This window comes from Rosa chinensis, chromosome 5 (genome assembly GCF_002994745.2).
Source record: "Rosa chinensis cultivar Old Blush chromosome 5, RchiOBHm-V2, whole genome shotgun sequence".
Taxonomy (NCBI): domain Eukaryota; kingdom Viridiplantae; phylum Streptophyta; class Magnoliopsida; order Rosales; family Rosaceae; genus Rosa; species Rosa chinensis.
The window spans coordinates 18,518,704-18,541,068 of NC_037092.1; the positions used below are offsets into that span (position 1 = coordinate 18,518,704).

The following is a 22,365-nucleotide window of genomic DNA, read 5'->3' on the forward strand; positions in this document are numbered from 1 at the left end:
GATTAGACCAACAATGATGTTTTAATATGGTCACAATTTGATGCTTACGGACGCTCTTAGTCCAAGCATTGTGAACGCTCTTAATTCACACGAACACTCTTAGTTCGTTTAATTATGAACACTCTTAGTTCATACGAACACTCTTAGTTCGTTAAGCGTGAATCCCCACAATTCCGCTTTGTTAAGTACTCAAAATCATTTGGCAACATATATTCCAATATTTGCAGAAAATAAAAGGAATTTAAATACAAGAAAGCAGCAACCTTAATTATAAAAACTTACGTGATTGTTCTCGGCTTAAAGACACGCGCGGGTTGATGCAGACGTGTAGTTGAATCTGGTCGGAAATTGGCAGTTGGTGGCTGCCCTTCTCCCTTCCCCTTTTTTTTTTCTTCTTTCCGGGCCCAGCCCTTCTCCTTCTCCTTTTTTTTTTTCTTCTTTTTTCTTTCCGAGCCCACCCTTCTCCTTCTCTTTTTTTCTTCTTCTTCTTTTTTTCGGGCCCAGCCAGGTCCCCTCTTCTTTTTCTTCCTTCTTCTTCTTTCTCTTCCTCTGTTCTTCTTCTTCTTCTTTCTTTCGCTGGAATTCGGAGCTTGCGCGATGCAGCAGCACAGGGGCAGATCGTGCGGACTGGGAAGGGGCTGGTGTGCAACTTGGAGGTGCAGGGCGAGCAGCAGGGGCGTGCTGGGTTGCGGGCTGGTGTGCAGCGCGGAGGTGTAGGGTGAGTGGCAGGGGCGTGCTGGGATCTGCAAGGCAGGCTGGTGCGGTGGCTGGAGCTGTGTGCAGCGCGGGTTGGAGGGAGGCGAGGCCGAGTGCGGCTGGGCAGCAGGGAGGCGAGGCCGAGTGTGCTCGAGCTGGTGCAGGTGGGTGCGACTGGTTCGGCCGGCTGGTGTGCAGATCAAGGGAGGAGCTATGCGGAGGGCTGTGCTGGTTTGGCAGGAGGCTGGGCTGCAGTTAGGGTCTTGTGGGCAAGGAGAGTTTACGGCAGATTTTTGGGAGAGAGAGTTTTTAGGTTTTTTTCTTTTGAGTTAGGGTTAGAACTCGTGCTGATAACGTGTTGTAGGAGAATAGAATTGTGTGTTATCATTGATAATAGGAGCCCTTTAAATAGGGAGTTACAAGGTACCCAAAATGTAATAGAATCCGATTACAATTGAATACCTAAAACACATTCCTATTACAACTCTAAACCCTAGTTTGTAGAGGCACACATTATGTCGATATCCTTCAACAGTATTACATCTATATGCACAAAGGAAAGTAATTAATCATAATCTAAGTCAACTATTGCACTAATGCTAATTGATACACAAAATAAACTTAATCGATACACAAGATAAATCATAATAAAATTAATTGATACAGCTCATGTCAACATTAACGTCCACCAAACTCGGAAACAGTCATATACTGTTTATTGTTAAGCTAATATTTTGGCCAAGTATTGACAAACCATTTAGGGACATAGTTTCCCGTCCGTTTGCATCTATACGAGAAATAGTTAGATCACTGTATATAGGCCGGCATTGTTGGTTCAGGCAAAGGCACTGTTTCATTTTTCAACATATATATCGCATCTGACATGGTGGGCCGGTCATCTTCACATTCTGCCGTGCACAGCAGACCAGCATGGATGCATCTTAACATTTGATGTTTGTTAATACGAGAGACTTACAGTTTTGGATCCACAAGCTCTAGCCTGCACCTTTTTGCCATAGCTGCCATGCCTGATGAATGAACAAAACTATCAGTTCATTTAGAATGACAGATGATTGAATTTTACAGCCTAAACAAGATATATATAATCATGGACAATTGCAGTAAATCACATACATCTTTTACCAAATAATTGCCGTCAGCTTTGAAATTTTTGTTACCACTTACGATTTCAAGCATTAACACTCCATAGCTGTAGACATCAGTTTTGTTAGGAACGTTGTGGTATGGGGCACCCAATTACAACTGAAGTAGAAACTATGAAAATGAGTGAAGCACAAGATGATAGGCAAATTGTAGAAGGATTTCACTATAGCAAAAGGATACAACAATTTCTCTTTTGCAATAAGGAGAGCAACAATTGAGAATACCCTCTCTCTTATAACAGGACGAAATGCACACTAACAAAGGAAAGACACTTGAGTTTTAGGAGAAATCTCCATTTTCTCTCTAAACTCCACTCCCTCTCTCTCTTTGTTTTCACTCACCACAACATGGGATTCAAACTCTATAACTCAAGACCTCTATTTATACTAGATAGAAGAGGTTACAACTAGCTTCTTAAAGCTTAAGAAACTTAGCTATAGATGAGTTGTAAATGCAATCTTTACAACTATCATATGTTGGAAAGTAAGCCACAATCTTTGACCTATCAACAACTTAAGTATGAAGTAAGTCACAATCTTTGACCTATCAACAACTTAAGCATGAAGTAAGTCACAATCTTTGACTTATCAAAAATACCATGCTTATCAAGAACTTAAGCATGAAGCAAGCCTCCATTTTTGACTAATCAAGAAGATCATGCTTATCAAGAACTTAAGCATGAAGTAAGATGCACAAGTGGCTTTACTTCCACAGGTTTTCATGGACAGGATGCCCGTTATGAGGTATTCGGGAGCCATGTAACCCCTGCACCGAAGGGAAAAGGTTAAGCATTTACCGCAAATATACATGTATTAGCAACCAAAATTGACTTCAGATGGATTAATAGTGAATTTTTTACTTACATTGTCCCACAAATTGCCGCAGTTTCTACTGTCTCTTCATCATCTGCACAAATCTTTGCTAAACCAAAATCAGCAACTTTGGGATACATTTGTGCATCAAGTAGAACATTACTAGCTTTTACATTATGAATTAGCAGTCTGGAGTATTTGTGCAAGTAGAACAATCCTTGAGCAATTCCTTCAATTATGTTGAAACACTTACTCCAATCTAGTAGCAAGTCACTGGATGAACCTGTCCCATATATTGTTAGAAACATCTGATAACACAGAGATCAGATATCAGTTCTTGAACATATACTTGAAGTCAATTTACTATAGATTAAACTCATTAAAGTCAAAGTATTCCCCACCAAATAAATGGTAGTCCAAACTTGCGTTTGCCATGTACTCATATATTAGAACTCTTTCGTCAACATGAATGCAAAATCCTAATATCCGAATAATGTTTCTATGTTGGAGTTCACGCATGAGTCTCAGTTCATTCTTAAACTGCAATTTTCCTTGATTTGAAGATTTTGAAAGCCTTTTCACTGCTACTTCTTGTCCGGTCACCAATTTTCCCTGAATGGATAAACCAAAATATAGAAATGTCTCAAAATTTCTATTTAATTAATTAATTAATAAAGTAGGCTTCGTTAATTACCGTATAAACAGCTCCAAATCCCCCTTGTCCAATCTTATTTTGCTCAGAAAAATTGCCTGTGGCCACCATGATAGATGCATAGCTGAACTCACCTTTGGCCGATCTATTTCTTGTAGTTTCTTCTACTCTTAAAGAATTCATAAATTTTTGAGCACATTTGTTTAATGGCTCCCTCTACAATCAATTTTCTAGTTCAGCCACTTGCTGGATCGGATACAAAATCGGAATTTGCATCATCATCCAACGTGATGCAAATTTCGTCAGAATTTGTTTGGCAAAATGAGGATGCCACTTCTACTTCCTGTTCCATGATGGGATTTATAAGTTATAACTTCATCACACAGTTGACAGGAATGCAATTCCAATTTCAATACAGAGAATTAAGTGCCATTGAATGTCCATATACATATGTCCACACACACACACACACACACACACACACATATATATATAAGCAATAAAATAGTGAAAATAACCATAACAAATTGTATGACCACATTCAATACCAACCTTGACGGCAGAATTCTGAGATTCCACTTCTTTCCCAGTTAAGAAAGGATGCTGCGTGCAATTGATCGATAGAGAAGATGTATGAATACAGGAAGTTGAAAAGAAGATATTTGGAATTAGACACTACTAGCAGACAACGCCACACACAAAAATTCACAATAGAAATAGATATAGTGATATATTACACAGCACAAGATTTCCCATTACATAAAAAGAAAAACAGATTTGAATAACTATTTACCTTAAGCAACTCAGATGCGGATGGCCTTAAAGTTAGTTCCCTACCATTACACAACAGTAAATGTAAACTCCAAATAAACAAGTAGTTGGAACATGAAAATCAGTACTCTTCATCATCATATGCCCAAAATAAGAAATGTTCAACACAACATATATCTTGGAGATGTATTCAAACTAAAACAATTACAAGATCGGGCAAGAACATTAGCATTAGCATACTTTGCAGACATTCGTGCAGAAAATCTCTTGCTGCAGGAGAAAGATGCTCAGGGATTGGTGGATGCGACTTGCTTGTCCCTACACAATAAAAGAAAGTAGCAACCTAAAGGAACATGCCATTAGTAGAGGAATTGTGACAGACAACTTTCTTACATTCATTTGAAGATATCAGTACGTAGAGTGATTACTGTTTCAAACTGTTGGTTCCATTTCCAGTGGCCATCTCAATCACAGTGCATCCAACGCTCCATATATCTGCAGAACTAGCAAATCGCATGTTCTCATATATCAATATATCTTACTATTTATCCCATAAATAAATTGTAAATATATACTCTGTGTGTGTAAACAAATATTTTAAATGGATCCTTAAATAATTACATACAAAGAACCTTTGTAGTTAGTGTGAGTGAGGGCATGTGTTTTTCTCTTGCCATACTTAGGGACAAGCTGGAATTCATGGTTCAAAATATATTCCTACAGAGCAGTCCTTACTCCTTAGCAAAATTATTATACCTCCAAATTATGGTTTAGGAACTTGCTTTGCTTTTGGCACACTTTTATTATCACTTTTTATTTTCAAATTCACTGTTCTTGGAGAATACCTCTTACACCAATTCCTCTTTACCTTATTTGTATATTTTTTTCTGTATCGAAAAACTCTCTCCATGTTACCCAAACTGTAATTAACAAAATAAAACTACATCTCATGCATCATCATCAAATAACACGCCTGTAGCATAGCCAATGGCCATAAGGGTAGTAATAGTGCCTACAAGTCATGACCAGTCCCACGAATGACTTCAGGAGCCATCCAGTATGGTGTACCCCTCGTAGGCTTTGCACTTGAAATGGCTGCCTGAAATAATGTACCTCACAATTAGATGGGGTGTGCATAATGAACACTACACATATACAAACAAAATGTAAGGCAATGTATGAACCAACTCATCCACCTGTTTGGTTGCACCCAAATCTGCTAGTTTGATGCGCCCTAATTTTTTATCAACAAGGATATTTGCTCCCTGGAAATTTATAAGCAATACATATCATACATGATTACACAATGAAAAGAATAGGACAAGGGTGTCAGACATTACTCGTGCATTATATCACTAGCAGGTAAGGCAGAGTACCTTAATGTCCCCACGTATGATTCCTTTTTTGTGTAAATATTCTAGTGCCAGCAACAACTGCTTGGTGAATCTTTTTATTACCTGCTCAACAAGTTAGATCAGAAATGAAGAACATAACCAACACAGAGAACAAGGGACTACCAGACCATCTCTGCTTTTTCTATAACTTTTGCATTCAGAACACAGCTATGGATACAAAATTTTAGTCAACAAAAAGCTTACAGGAACAGAGAAAGATCCAAATTTCTCCAATAGTGCTTGTATGGATCCACCAGGTACGTATTCCAACAGCATAGTTAAGGTTTCGACGTTTCGTCCTCCCTCTCGGTTCCTAAATATCTCTAAGAAACCAAAACCAAGCACGGGTTCAGAAATGTGGAAGTCATCACTAGTTAAAACAGATACAAGAAATTCCCACTCACAACAATTTTCGGATGAGACAGGTTTTCTAAAAGCCTCACTTCTTGTTGAAGAACGTTGGTATGAGCCTGCTTAGCATTAAAACCACTAATTAGCAAGTCGAAATCAGCTCACAAATTATACATATATTACCATATTTGCCAAAGAAGTGATATGACAAACTGCAGAACCAAAACTTTCATGACTGAAATTAATTAGGAAAAACCTCCACATAAGACAAATCAATTTAAATTGACTAGTAACAAAAGAAGAACACTGCCAAACATTTTAAACCCAGAAGAAAGAACCAAAAGAACTAAAACTACCAAAACATAGATTAACTAGTAAGTCCAAGAACGAAACCAGAACAACCAAAACCTTAACACCCAAGAACAGCACAAAGGCAATGTTAATATTGGACCTCTCTAATAGCAAATAGGCTCTCCGGATTCAATTGGGAAAACCCCTCCAATACCAATACCAACACCTAAGCCAAATCAATATAAAAGTAACAATGCAAAAAGATAAACACATCCCAAGTTTCCAACCAAAACTTAACAAAACCCAGATTTACAACCAAAACAGGACGAAGCCTATAAAAAACATTGGACCTCTTTTACAGCAATAAGCTCTCCGGATTCAGTATTCATGCCCATGTAAACACGGCCAAAGGCCCCGGAACCGATCAATTCGCCCTTCCGCCATTGAATCGAGGTTGCTTTGTCTCGGGGCATTGAAGACATTGGTAGTCAAGGTTTTGGCAAGACTGGATTTTTCGAATGCAATTATTCATTTCACCTTGAAGATTTATTCTTATACTGATGAAAACTTGGACTTTTAAACCATGACAAGTGCCCACGTTCGACTAGGGTGCAGCAGACAAGAAGCGCCATTTGAAGAATTCATACTTGCTCTCACTTTAACCTGCTTTACAAGAAAATGCAACCACAATGAACGTGTAAATTACATTGCAGCTGGTTGATGAACGTACAGACTGGTTGTGTCTTGAAAAACACGTCAGAGCCCTCCTCTAAATGATTCCAGTCTTGGAGGCCAAGTCTACTTGATGCCCAAGTTTAACCTCTGTCAACACATACTTTATCACCTGTATCTGATATTCTGATGTAATATGGATAGGCAAAACAATTAATCCTCTGTGTTTGAATTTTTCCACAAGGGCTCTTGACCCTCTAGAGAGGCTCTTTCTGTTATCTTTCAATGTAAAAGGTTTCAGTGGTCCATTTCTTCTCCTTGGTTGGGTGTGAAAGATCGAGGTTTACGGGCACAAGGGTTGCGACTTGCGAGTTATTCATGTAAATGAAATTCTGAATTCTGAGTACGACCCTTTTTTGAACGCAAATTGAAGAAATTGATTTCCGTTCATTTGTGCAATTGCACTCTTTACAATATATAGCAGTATACATAGTTACATTTACACAAAACATTCAATTGTAATTACAACAATATCAAACTCTCAATCCTAGCTTTGTAACAGATGCTAAACTCTAGCCATAACAGATCCTTGACAGTAACAATATCAAGCTGGAGATAAATCAATTAATTGAGGAGATTTGTTTGTTGTGACTGAAGCTTGATTGGAGGAAGAGATATGCAAAGAATCTGTGGTTCTAACATCCCCCTCAAACTTGAGGGTCCTGGACGCACAAGTTTGCTTGACAGTAAGGAATGGCGATGCTTATGCAATGGTTTGGTGAGCAGATCAGCCAGTTGATCTACTGAAGGAATGAAACGGACCGTTTGTGGTTCTAACATCCCCCCTCAAACTTGAGGGTCCTGGACGCACAACGGTTGATCTACTGAAGGAATGAAACAGACCGTTTGTGGTTCTAACATCCCCCCTCAAACTTGAGGGTCCTGGACGCACAAGTTTGCTTGACAGTAAGGAATGGCGATGCTTATGCAATGGTTTGGTGAGCAGATCAGCCGGTTGATCTACTGAAGGAATGAAACATACCGTTTCTCAGGTCCAACCACAGCCCCTCTATTTGCCGGTGCACATTTTTTGGGTGATCCAAATTGGTATCCTGATACTGGCGCAACCCATCACATGACGGCAATGCCCCTTCAAAATTCTCAACCTTATGGTCTGTAGGCAATTCTAAATTCTCCTTAACAAATATCTTATGCAAGGTTTTAAATATCTGCGATATTTCTATCTCCCCCGATATCTTTTTTTTTTCGACGGACCGATATATCTAGGGGGTAAATATCTTATCTTTTACCGTTTCTGCGAAATTTCTCCAACATCGTCAAATATCCCCGATATATTAGATATTTGCGATATATCCCCGATAAAGTGAAGACATATCTGTAAAATTTGAGGTAAAAATAAATAAAAAAAACTCAGTAATTCTCTAAATGAAAATCTGTGTGAAGAGAGATCTTCTAAAGGCAAATCTGAGTGAGGAGAAATCCCCTCAAGGTGAATCTAGGTGAGTAGAAAATCCCCTCAAGGCGAACAGAGAAAATTGCAATGCGTATTTTGGCACAAATGGCGTCTTCTTCTGCGTGTGAGAGAAATTGGAGTACATTTGCTATTATTCATACCAAGCAAACACTACTAGAATTTTCCTCATATACATCGGCCAGAAACCGATGTAAAAAAAAATTTGTACACATGTGTTAGTGGGTGATGTAAAAGATCGCAAAAAAATAGACATCGGTTAAAAACCGATGTCCCATATAATAATAAACATAGGATTATGTTCCAGAATCGATGTTAAACTGCTATTATGATCACAAATTGATGTTTTTAGATATTATTAAACCTTCATATTTATGCATTTAATGCTTAACGAAATATAGGTCAAATAGCACTAGTATTCATTTTAATATCGTTACTCATTCTAGAAACGATGTGTTATATTCTCTTACACATCGGTGTTTTTGAAGTTTGCCTGTTGTTTATAAGCTTTATGGGTACTTGCCATATATCACACTATTTAAGATTGAATCTACATTCTTTTGTATTACGTGACCGATGTTCATTATTCTATTAAACATCGTTTCCTTTTATGAAGTGATGTCCATTTTTCTATTAAACATCAGTTATTTAGGTTGGCACTGATGCTCATACTTATACTAGACATCGTTTTTAATTTAATAAATCGATGTCCATTGATTTGTTTTACATCGTTTCTTACACAATGTCGATATCCATTGCGCTGTTTTACATCATTTCTTACTTAATAACTCAGTGTCCATTGGGTTTTTTACATCGTTTCTTACTTAATAAGTCGATGTTCATTGGGTTGTGTTACATCATTTCTTACTTAATATTTTGTTATCCACTGGCTAATGGGACATCAATTTTTTCTTTTTGAACTGATGTATTAGTTCTTATATGACTTCATTTTTATAGTTATATATAAACTGATTTGTAACTATTGCTAATGAGAATAAATATCGTAAGTAAATAAATTTTGATTAATGTTGATGCTCAAAGTACATAACAACATCCCAAGTATTTCTATGCATACCATGTCGAAATAAAACAAAAATTTAAGTCTAAATGGTACATAATACTAGAAACAGAAACGAAAGCAAGCCTCGCCGTACTTATATTCCATTTGTTCTTCTGTTTTCACCTGCAAATAAAATGAAATGAACAATTAGCTATAACAAGAAAAACAGAAGGAAAGAAAGGAAAGGAAAAGGGAAAGACAAAAAGACATTGAGCTTACAAGACATTCCTATCCTAGCATCCATAACACAATCTGTTGGCAGGCCAATTATTACCTATCCTAGCATTGAGTTTACAAGACATTCCTATCCTAGCATTGGCCTGCCATTGAGCTTACAAGACATTCCTATCCTAGCATCAAGACTTGCATTTGAAAAGAAGTAACATAGTGTGCTAGTGTGCTACTTAAAGGTTGTGCTAAAGAACTGGTACAAAAATTGTTCTAAATAACAGGAACTTAATGTACTACGATTGAACCCGAGACCTTGCATAGTGATATTGCTATTGCCAAAATATAACTCAAGTACATCTCCAGTAATTTAAATGATACAGGAACTCAATCTCGCAGCAAGAATGGTCCCTAAACTGGCCAATACACTAAGGTCATTGACAACAGGTATTAAGAATCCATGACCATAATAAAGGCTTCTACTTTACAGATAGAAACTACCGCAAAATAGAGTCACAGCTGCTATGAAGATACAATAGTACAAAATTAAAACTAAAACCCTGCACATATTCCTCGCTCCTTAACTCTTTCTCATTCCTTCCAAGTACCAAAAGAAATCCCAAGAAACAGAAACTCAAACAGCAAACCAGATATTCAACTCACAATCACATAATTCAAAACAAAAACTTTCATCCATCAGAACCCAATTTCTGCAACTCCTAAATATTGATTATAACAACCAGTCGAACATATTGACAAAACATTCACAATATAGCAACACAAATACACAAGTTCCATTCAATCACCATTCATAAACAAAATGCACAATGAAGTGAAATTGGGTCACTCGCAGCAAGTAGGTCATTTCGAGTATCCATCTTTCGGGCAGCAGAAGGAAAGCCATGAGGCCTACTCACTTTTTCGTTCACTTGATTGAATCCGTTTTAAAACTAGAAATGACTTGTATATCTTGCATTGTGGAAACTCAAATTGTAAGACCATAGGATTATCATCTTGGTTAAAAAAGAAGAAGAAGAATTAGTAGAGCATAAGAATTACAATGCTTATGAAATGTTGATTCAAAAATTTTGATCAATAAAGCTTAACTAGTACTAAGCCTATCATTATCTTATTATTGTTGCTATCTAGCTATTAAGGCACTACTCACTAGCAGTATATGAAAGGAACCTCGAATGCTTACCAAAATGTCTTCCAGACCATTGATAAAGTTGTCAACTCTCCGCTGCAAGTAGATTGGGTTGTACTCTGATGACTGAACTATGAAATAAAAGCCAAAAACACCAAATATCACCTCCCAGTCACACTGAACAACATATCCCAGCTGCTCCTTCGTCCTATATCTAGAAATACATCAACAATTTTAAGAGTATAAATCTCAATATACATCATCCACCCCCTAAAAGACTACATTATCAAATTCAGGTTTCTACATCATCCACCCCCTAGAAGTAACATAGTGTGCTACTTAAAGGTTGTGCTAAAGAACTGGTAAAAAAATAGCAATATCACTATGCAAGACCAATCATGGAACACTAAGTTCCCAAGCAATACTTAATCTTGGCATCTCTGTCCTTCAAAGCAAATCTTTGGATGCTTATGCTTATGATAACACTTTTTACAATATAAAGGTGATCAAGAACTCTAGATTAATCACTGGAAGTACCTGGTAAGAAATCATGATTACATTGATATGCACATGCCTAGTAAAGTGGTAAACTACAAGTAATCTATACAGGATAGGTCGGTCGGCTGCCTGGCTCTTCTTTCCCTAGTTTATCTTCCACTTACAACCTAGGTAGCTCTAGAGAAATCATTTTAAGAAACACAGTTTATAGACACTACAAACACAGAAAAAGTGGCCAAACTTTACGGATAGAAAATTGGTCTGTAAAGTATGAGAAATCAAAACAAGCAAACTAACATAACTGAAAGTCTGAAACTAATAGCCTAACCTGTAGAGTTCAAACATGTACACACAAATATCTAGTACTCCTCCAGGCCTGAAGAAATGGAATTAAAAAAAAATGCTTATTCCATATTTGCAAATGGATTGAGTTCTACAGGTGAAGTAAGAGCTCGAGAAAATGAATGAAGAAAAACTGGTAAAAGATCAACCAACATATATCCAGCAGTCATTAGACATGTAACTACTATACTAATTTTCTCATTAGATCTGTTCTATCAACCTTCGATAGATCTAGAGCTGCAGGAACTTCAATGATTTGTCCTTGCCAAAATCAGAACCTAAACAAACAAGCCAATAAACAGAAATTTAGATAATTGATACAATGTATCTGCACTAAAAAATAGAAGCACTACATACAGTTATTAAAGGATCGTGGTACAAAACTAATAGTGCTAATCTACTACATACAATAAGAAAATCCACAAGATAGTCATAGTTTAGAGGTTTACATTTTGCTAATATAAAATCATCAAGCAAATTGACACACAGATCCGTAGCCCAGAAGCTCTTACCATTAGGATCAAGTTGAAAAGCTAGCTGCTTCAAACATAGGGTCTACTACCCGGTTAATCATTGAAGAATCATTCAGAGAGGTATCAAGTCTAGGTAATAGATAACACCATGTGTTCAAGCAAGACATGCAGACAGATACATCGCAGTTACTCAACATGATGCCTATCGGTGGTGTCATGATCAGCCTTACGCTTTTCAAAGATCTAGTGTTTTGGATTTCACCACTATTTCCTTTGTGTTCCCTTTTTTTGCGTACCATCATCCTCTTCTGCAGCATTTGTCGCACACGGTAATAACATTGGAGGGTGAATAAGAGCATTAATAAGACCTTCATAGGCAACCTGTGAAATCAGATATCTATGTTAATCTACAATATGGCATCTGACAGTACTCTGAGACTAGTTAAACTATTAATGCTAGTAAACTGTGGTAAACTTTAACAACCTTGACTTGTAAAATCACCAGGACTCGAAATGCATGGACCCTAGACATTCAAGAAACAGAGACAGAATGATAACTTGGGTTCCTAATCAACTCACATGTATACAAAACCCACTTAATACTCAATACTCAATACTGGAGCAGTTTTACCATTTCCACTGCCATCTTTGTATTCAATTATTGATAATGGAGCAGTTTTACCATTTCCATTGCCATCTTTGTATTCAACTATTGATGTGGTTGTGGTGTTGTCAAAACCAATCGCTAGGTTACCTTGGTATGCCCTAGCAGCCATGTAATAACGACCAGGTTGTTGGTCTATGAATGATAGGGCATCAATGGTTTGTCCAGGAGATATTGTGATGTAGGGTGTTGAGATTGGCGCGGTGTAGGCTGGGTCTGCTGCAACCACCGTCAGGTTATGGTTTGCGACTATGAAGTGAGTGCCCTCAACAAAACAATGATGAGCCAAACATCATCCAGATCCCATAACAAAGTTCTACTGCATGCTACATCTTGTTACTATTTAGTATTTACAAGCTTACCTAATTAATGAGCAGGACGGTTGCCAAGAGCCACATTCTTGGCAATCATGTTCTCCCTCTGCACAACTCCCACCACATAGCAGCATGACAAGATAAGTCCAACGGTAACACCAGTTCCAAAAGCCACAAGAACACCTGCATTCAAAGGAAAACTTTCAAAATCACCAATATCTAACTATACCAACACATATTAATAGGGTCAAACTTACCATAGATGATGTTAAACGCCAGGATAGGCATGTGAATAGCACCAGCAATGATCCCGAATACCAGCAGACAAAGCAATATGATCAAGTATGCCAAGCAAAAATGAGAAAGCACCGCGCTGCAACAAAGAACAGCTTAAGCAAACTCTGCTCACAAACATACTAATTAAAATCAAATAAATACTTGGAATTTCAAATCAACATGAACGTATAGGAGAAATGCAAGCAATCTTTCGAAACAGACAAGATTCAGGATAAGCTATCTTTCGAAACAAAATCAGGAATCTTGTCTTTCGAAACAGACAAGATTTAGGATAAGCAATCTTTCGAAACAGACAAGATTCAGGAATTTCAAATCAACATGAACGTATAGGAGAAATGCAAGCAATCTTTCGAAACAAAATCAAACCGATTGGATTCGAGAGACGAAATGCGATCAGTTACCGGCGCGAGAGTTCGAAAATGCTAGACTGCTTGGCCTGAGAGTTGTCTCTCTTGAAAGGTTGAAAAAATGTGAATACCCAGTCTTTCCCAAGCTTCTGTTTGAGAGGATTTGACGGCGGCGGCTGTGGCGGCAACAGACTCTTCAACTTAGCTGCCGGCGAAGGCTTCGAATCCAAGGCCGTATAGTTAGATCTGAAGGTGTAGGCGCTTTTCTCCTTGGAGGCTTGCCGGGGCTAGGTTTGGCGACTGGGGAGGCTCCATTGTGTCTATGAGAAATTGTTGTGTGGCATAGACTTCATCTTCGTCAATCCCAGAGAGAGACGGATAGGGTTTTAGAGAGAGAGAGCGAGCTTGCCAGCTGAGGCGATGCCGCTGGAGAGATAGTAGCGGGAGTGAGCGGAGGAGAAGGAGGTGGTGGTGGCCGTGAAAGAGAGTGGAAGAGGAAGGAGGAGTGGGCTAGGGTTTTGAGGAAAAGTCGGAGAGATGGGTCTCCAGTTTTGTTAGAGATAGTGAGTAAGGATGAAAATGGGCTGCCAAAGAGAGTGGGAAAACTGACCAAGTGTGTGGAAACGAAAATTTTGTTCCCCGCGTATTGAAATTTTTAACTTAGTCTTTTTCCGCGTTTTTGAAAATTTTTTATTTAAAATATAGACATCGGTCAACAGTAAAAAGCGATGTTAGTTATATTCATAGAAATCGGTTTTTGAGGAATCGATGTTAATGACATTGTTTTACATCGCGTGTATTTCTCACCGATGTAATTGTCGTGATGTCTATGAGCATAATTCTAGTAGTGAAAGGAACCGTTTGGCATATTAAAAGTTGGAAAAGATTGTATATTGCTACTACAATATGAAGCTGAGTCTGCGAGATAAACATGCAAAGAATAACGTGGTCAATGAAAACAACTATATAGATCTACTTCATGTTGCAAGCGAGCCGCTTGATAATGGCATTGATCAACTTCATGATTGGATTATGCTTGCACACCTCAATGATGAAGCTGGAAGACCTCTTCCACAAGTTGTAGAAACTGCAACTAATGCTGGAATCAACATAGAAAGAGTCTTATATGAAGAAGTTGTTAAAAACCCTGAAGATAATTCAGATAGTGATGATGCGTGGGGTGGTACAGCAACTCCAGATAGTTCTGATGATGGTGGAGAGGGTGGAAGCGGAATAGGTGGTGGAGGTGAAAGATATGACTATGGATAATCTTCTGTGGATGGAGGATTCCAATTTACCTGTGAAGATAATTTTGATCATACCGCCCAAAATGAAGATCGCAGAGTGAGAACACCTGGTCATGGTGCTTAAGAGAAGACCAGGAGGACTAGAGGTGCAACTGATGATCAAAGTACCTCATATGATGTTTCTTCAATTGCCTTAAGTTTTGACTCTATCAGTTTAGGCACAGAGCACAGTGAGATCTCAAATGAATCTCATGAAGGCAGCAATCAATTAGGTTATGATGCTTATGGATATAATCAATATGGAGAAGTATATGATCAGTCATCCAGTTGGGTTCATCCTTATTATGCTCTTATAGGGGAAACAGTTGACAACTCTAAAGAGATCTATAATATCATGTTCATCACTACAATTCGCAATGTATGGGTCATATGTCTTGGTCTGATTATTGCATTTTCGTAGACCAGCGAGCTGCTTTTCAACCACCTAAAGTCTCTTTTTGGATGTAGATGAAGTTAACATTCATATGTATTTATATGTAGTTCTAAATTTCTAATAAATTGACTTTTTTCAAAAACGACATTTTGTTACCCTGTATCCCCGATATCTCCCTTTTTCAAAGTACCGATATATACAAAGATACCGATATTTAAAACCTTGGTCTTATGTATACCTTCCATTCATAACTTTCATTCGTAAAGATTTTTATCAAATTCATTTTTTATCAAATTCATTGCTTACGTACTGGCTGTCCCCTTTTTCAGGGCCCCTGTAAAGATGGGCTGTATCCATTCCTTTTGTCATCCGACGCCACAATTCCTCATGCTCTGATACCATGATGAAGTAATCTGAGGTTCGCATCTCATCCAAATGGAGTGGCCCAAACCCTTATAAACCCACTAGCAAGGTCCCATTTTTCCCATGTGGGATGTATATACTCTCAACACGCCCCCGCATATGTGGCGAATTTTCAAGCCATACACCTGGACAACTTTTGATGACGTGGAGCTCGTGTGGCCTCAGGCATGCACACGTACGATAACCCACTTTGATACCATGAAGAAATTGATTTCTGTTCATTTGTGCAATTGCACTCTTTACAATATATAGCAGTATACATGGTTACATTTACATAAAGCATTCAATTGTAATTACAACAATATCAAACTACTCAATTCTAGCCTTGTAACAGATGCTAAACTCTAGCCATAACAGATCCTTGACAGTAGCAATATCAAGCTGGAGATTAATTGATTTGAGGAGATTTGTTTGTTGTAACTGAAGCTTGATTTGAGGAAGAGATATGCAAAGAATCTGTGGTTCTAACACAAATTAAGGGATGTATTAAGTATTTTTTGCCGCATGCATTTTCCTTCCCTATTCCAATCACTCTCTTCGAACTTTGGATCGAAAACGAATATGAAAGATTGATGGTGACATGTGAATCACCGTATTAAGTATTGGTTTTTTTTTTTTGCGCTCTCTAGACATGTTGACATCAGCATCTGATTTTGTGGCTAGATTGTTTGCCATTAATTTCTGTCGATTAGATTAATTTTGTATTTTTCCGGGAACATCAGTGCACGAACCACACAACTTTAATTATGTCCAAGTTGTTCGGATGCATTGTAAATATTGACGGTAGTTTCCCTAACAGGTGGTTTATTCAGGTTTTCTAATAGAATGCATCTGAAGTTGCTCCAGATCTTTGAAATAACAAATGCAACCTCTTTTTCCCTTCCGTGGTAGATTAGGAATCACTGAATCGGGCCCTGAGAGGGAGTCTAATATATGCCAGTTGCAAACCGTAAACTATATCGTAAAAAAAAAAAAAAAAAAAAACTCAAAAATTTAGATTCAGTTAGTTGTAGATGGACGGAGCTGATATTATTAATACTATCCCCATAGCTATATAATTGAACTTTTGTCCCTATAGTGGTCTCTGTGAGTTTCCATTATAATGCAAAATTAGATCCGAATCTTTAGCATTACCCTGGTGTAGCTCGCTTAAATAGTATAGAGGCCGATTAGTATCGCCCATCAAAGATAGCTATCGATTAGAAGTGCACAGAAATATGGCCTTTATTACATAGGAAATTCATTGAAAGTTAATATGTAAAAGTTCAGAGCAAGCTGCTAGCTACAGAGTCCATCCTTCTAGCTATATATTACTTCTTCTGGCATAATGGGTAACTGCCTTTATATATTGGTGTCGGCGAAAACTCCCAACATAAACTTTTGTTGTCGATAAAAGACGCAATTTGGAGGCTTTTAATGGTTGCAATTCCGGAAGGGATTTTCCCACTCAATTCGTTATGGTCGAGACCCAAGGTACGAAGTGATTGCAAATTACCCAGTGTAGGAGGAATGCTGCCCGATAATCTATTATAACCTAATATGAGAGTCTGGAGTGTCTTCAGGTTACCAAGCTCAGATGGAATTGTTCCTGAGATGTCATTCTGAGGAAGAATCAGCCGCTCGAGAGCCGAAAGCGATCCAAGTTCAGGGTACCAGATGTCCAGAAAGCTGGCTGTTAATTAAGAACACTTCAGTGACTTTTTTGTCTTGATTGCAGACGATGTGTGACCAACTGCATGGATCGGCTTGATTGGCATTCCAAGTGCTGAGCACGTTTTGCGGATCACTTAAGTTCTTCTTAAACGCATTCAAAGCTTCTGTCTCTGAAAGAAGGTGTGCTCCAGGAATGAGACTTGCGCCTAGGGTTAGAGTCAATAGTATCCAGCAGGTCGTCCTCATTGTCAGAGTTGACGCTCTTAGATAAGTGGTGAGGATAGAAAGGAGAAGGTTGGAAGGGATATTGCTAGCATTTAATTTATATACGAAGAGATAGCCTGTAAAAATGTTTTTTGTTAAAAGAAAAACATATTATGTGCCTTCGTCAAAGTGATTGACGAAGAAGGAATCAAGGAATTAGTGATTATCATCAATCAGCAAGGATTACCGATCAATCAACATTTAATGTCATCATTGTAATTGATATTTCCGTTGTAATTCTACGGTTTCATTAATGATCACGGCTTGAGGGCAACCGTACTAGCCCTATTTAAAAAAAAAAAAATGGACTATGAAATGAAGGGGGTGTATTCAATTCAGATTTTAAAAGATTTTGTTTAATTAAGTTTTTATAATCTATGGATTTACTTAATCCACGTATTGTTTAAATTCTATATGGACTCTGATTGATTCTAATAGATTGATTTACTAGTATTTGAGTCCTTATGATATTTATGGTAGGTTAATTTTTTATTTTTTTCTTTCTTCTTTAAAAGCAATGGATGTATGGATCCAACCATAATGATATATCAATGACAAAAAAGTATGTGTGCGCGTGTGTGTGTCTATATATATTTATGGCAATCTACCATCCTTTATCTTGTGTATAATGATATATGAACATAACAATAAGAGAAACCTAATAATTTATTTCATATCTAATTTACAAAAGAAACATGTGTATATGTATCATCTTAACAATACCATTGAAAATGAGCTTAATTAGCTAGAAGAATTAAAAGGCTTCCAGAGCTATAGTGATAAAAAAAAAAAAATTATAGATGAGAGCAAAATGGATGAGTGTCACCTATTAAGAACTTTTTTTTTTTTTTTTTAGTGAAGAGCTTCTTCATTTTTTGAGTGAGAAAGAATCCATCAAAATCTACAAATCCCATCCGTTTGGGTGCGGCTTTGCACTTGTCAATCTTATATTATGAGTTCCTGAATAATCCAGAGACGGCCTGCCGTCTTACAAAGATAGCTTTTGAGGAAGGCACTCCTCAGATTAACACATTGAACAATGAACCATACAAGAATACCCTCATGGCCTTGAAACTTTTAAGGGAAAACTACAGCTTGTGGACTTCCCAACTTCCACATTAATGACTTATTTCAGGAGTAATCATGCAAATGTACGTTTTAGAGGAATAGTGGTAGTTTTGAGTTAGATTAGACCCTTCCAGTCTCCTTCCCCCCTTTACGACTTCTTCTAGGGATATTTTAATTGATTATTATTTGTGTCTTGGTGTGAATTGCAAACAATTATATTTACATTGCATCTCTGAAGTTGCGCCTACGGTGTGCTTGTTGTGGTGTGTATCTAGCTACCTTCAACAATTTTCCGAGTGATGAACTCTCTCAAGTCTCAAGGGGTTACATATATAAATGAAACAAAAATAAAAAAGCTTCACTTCTTCAGTTCTTCTTAAAGAGCCTTGGTGCGAGCCTGCTATTAATTAGCAAGACAATACCATATTTGCCTAAAGAATCATTTTTTTTTTTTGTAACTATAAACGTCAATAACAATTACAATTGAAATGTAGAATAACTAGTCCCTAAATCAAACTCATGACACTATAGTTTAAATAGCTTTGTGACCTAATTAACTAGGAAAAAACTTCACCAAAGCCAAAAGAAGTGGGATCTAATAAGACATTTCTGGTTGTGAAGTCTAGCACATACATGTTTGCCAAGCGTTTTTACCCTAAAGCCAGGTTCACCCTGGTGCTTTGAGTGTTAGTACATGGTTGTAGATATAGGTTGCACTTATCTGTTAGATAGTTTCGATATGAAGAAATCCAAGCACGGCCATAAAGCTTAGGGAGTGTGATCTACTATACTGGATCGGTACAATTGATATAGATACTGCGTTTATGATCTTTTGGATTTCTCCTAGCTAGCCTGGCCTACTACAGGAACTGTGAGATAATTGAGGAACAACATGGTTATAAAGTTGAGAAACTTTGGTTATGAATCTCATTTCAGTTCTGGGTTTTTGACTTTTTTTCTCAAAAGATTGTCTCCATGTTTCTACTTAATTGATGTATAAATTGACCAGATTTACTATCTCTCTTTCTCCAGTTTGGCAGGCATGTATGTCGCCACTTAATTGCCAGCTAGCCTCCCTGTTTTGGCCTCATTTGGTTGATTGATTGATATGATACCGGTTGGCATGTAGGAGATGCGCTGATAGTTACCACATCGAGTTTATATGTACTGTTGAACGCATTTGCAACCGAGCTTCTCCATATGTAGGAAGATTGTGTCCTAGATTTGGTAATGCAAGCCTTGCTTCTTCTCCACGTTTCTGTTGGCTCGTAATAGCCTTAGATTGGGCATCATTAAAATCATAATTCCTATTTGATTTAGTCTAGCATGACATGAGTTTATCTTAGTTTTAAGGCTTCCTATTTGATTTAGTCTAGCATGACATGAGTTTCAACCGTACTTTAGTTTTAATGCCTCATTTGGTTCACGGAAGGAAAATTAATTTCTTTATCTTTCTTATGGGAAGTGAAATTAAAATTCTTGTCTTTTCCTTTTCTTTTTTTTTTGAGAATGGTAAGGTTTTCTTTCTTATGTTTGGTAAAGCAGGGAAAACATTTAGAAAAGACCATCTGATTTCCCTTCCATTGTTTGGTTGGTGCAGGAAAGAAAATCAAAAATATATCAATGTTTCAATAATACTCTTGTATTTTAAAATAAAAATAACATCATGGAAATTCAAAAGTACACCAATTTTGGCAATAACACATTTGAAAAGGGATATTGTAATCCAAAATTTTAGTAATAAATGCTGGGAAAGGAGAAAAGAAAATCAATCCCATGGAGTTTGAAATGAATGATCTTCCCTCTATTTTCCTCTCTATCAGGAAAATACTTCCAAAGTTTGTGCCTACCAAACAAATGAAAGGAATGACTTACCTTTCCTGATTCCTCAAATCAGTGAACCAAACATGGTCTAAGGGGGGTGTATTCAATTAGGAGTCTATAGGAGTTTTTTGTATTTTAAGAGTCCTTTAAAATCTGGTGGTATTCAATTAAGATTTTAAAAAGTCCTTTCAAATCTTGTGGTATTCAATCAAGATTTTAAAAAGTCCTTTCAAATCTTGTGGTATTCAAAAGTCCAGCGATTTTGAAAGATTTTATTAGATGCTTGATTTTGTAGGATTCTAGGGTGCCTGGTATAAATACCAAACCCTATCAGAAATCCACCCTCTAGACATGAGATTTTGACGTCTTTCATTTTTTTTCTCTCACTCTGAAGATGAAAAGGCGTCAAAGATAGAAAACGAACTGACAAAGAGAGAAGACGTACTGACAGTTGACCTCAATCTGCGAACTTGGGGGAAATTATCACTTGCTAAAAAGGTATTTTTGATACACATGCCAGTGTTGATCGATTGCAGTGATTTTGGCAATTTTTGATACGTTTATGTGAATGTGTTGGATTCTGCATATTTGGTCTGGCATTGATAGTTGAAATAATACTTGGCTTCTTTTGGGGCTTTTTCTTTTTTAGGCTGAATTTTTTGTTTGGCTTTGTAATAGAGAGAATCATAAAAATGTTTGGATATGTAACCTTGTGTACTTTGTGATTTTTATCCATGAAATAGCAGTACTTTTTTCCGTATCCAGGCGAGCCTTTTCTATTTTTGCTCTCTAGTCGCATGGTTTGTGTTGTTTTGGTCTGGTTAATGCATTGTTGGAACTTTTAGGAATATTGCTCTGTTTATACCTGCACTCAAGTGGCTCAATGATAATAATAAATTGTTCTATTCAAGTCTGACTACTTGTTTATGAAATTTACCATTTGGAGATCAGTATTGAAAACATGCGACCAAAAAAGCCAAATTATAGCTAGAATGTTCTATTGCAAATCGCTGTGATATTGGATCAACTCATATAGAATGGCACATGCATTTAAGAAATAGTACGTATTGTTCTGAATTAAAACTTTCTCTTTCTATAATAACAAATCATGTTATTTGTTACAAACCAATACTGGTGTAATTTGATAATGGTAAATGTGCCATCTTTCATATGATAGAAACTAAAGATGTTGTGAATCAGGAAAGCTAGAGTTGCCTCATCAGATTTTCTCATGTTCAAATTTGATATGGCCTTGGTTTTGGTACAATCCCTGTGATTTCGTTGTACAGCATGCAGTTTAGGCAGATTGATTATAAAAATGACTTTTGATATATGATGCTGTCTTATATAGCAGCTTTTGGGGCATATGATTTCCTCTTTTCCTAAAATGTTAAAAGCCAACGTTTCTTTCTTCTTCTTTTTTTGATTTGAACGTTTCTTTCTTTTTTTACTTGTTCTCATTGCCAAGGTTATATACATCATCAGTCTTGTATCATTGTATATGAATGTTACAATGACATATTATTGTTTTGATCCAAATCTGCTATATTGTTTGGATTTGCTGCTATATGCTAGTTAGCTCTTACCATAATAAGGTATCTAGCTAAATAATTTCTTTTGACTGTGATGATATAGTCTAATGCACTCATTAGCATTCAAGAACATTCCGGGAGAAATTTTGTTTTCTTGAGTTTTTGAGGTGAAAAACAATGCTGAGCTGAGGTCGATCTTAACTATTTTTCTTTGGAATGAGCAAGTTCCTGCTTCGGTTCTTGACTGTGAGCCGAACTTTGATTTCAAGAAAGACATTGAGGCAAAGAAGTAATAAGATAATTATCCCTATTAGTA

At 37.1% G+C, this 22,365-nt stretch overlaps 1 protein-coding gene, 1 long non-coding RNA gene and 1 pseudogene across 2 annotated transcripts; all 3 read right to left on the bottom strand.

The window, feature by feature from the left end:
• Positions 1–1,334: 1,334 nt before the first annotated feature.
• Positions 1,335–2,222, bottom strand: LOC112166968. Its single transcript, XR_002923516.2, has 2 exons — positions 1,831–2,222; positions 1,335–1,724 (listed from the first exon to the last, which is right to left on the bottom strand). It is a non-coding gene; the product is annotated as an uncharacterized LOC112166968 (long non-coding RNA).
• A 170-nt stretch (positions 2,223–2,392) lies between these two features.
• LOC112203331 (putative cysteine-rich receptor-like protein kinase 12) lies at positions 2,393–3,212 on the bottom strand. The gene is made up of 3 exons (XM_040506102.1): positions 3,074–3,212; positions 2,724–2,980; positions 2,393–2,625 (listed from the first exon to the last, which is right to left on the bottom strand). Exons 1-3 carry the CDS (start codon positions 3,113–3,115, stop codon positions 2,466–2,468), a joined length of 459 nt encoding a protein of 152 aa, XP_040362036.1. The 5' UTR covers positions 3,116–3,212; the 3' UTR covers positions 2,393–2,465.
• A 1,856-nt stretch (positions 3,213–5,068) lies between these two features.
• On the bottom strand, positions 5,069–6,583 carry LOC112203332 (annotated as a pseudogene).
• Between the last annotated feature and the right edge of the window lie 15,782 nt (positions 6,584–22,365).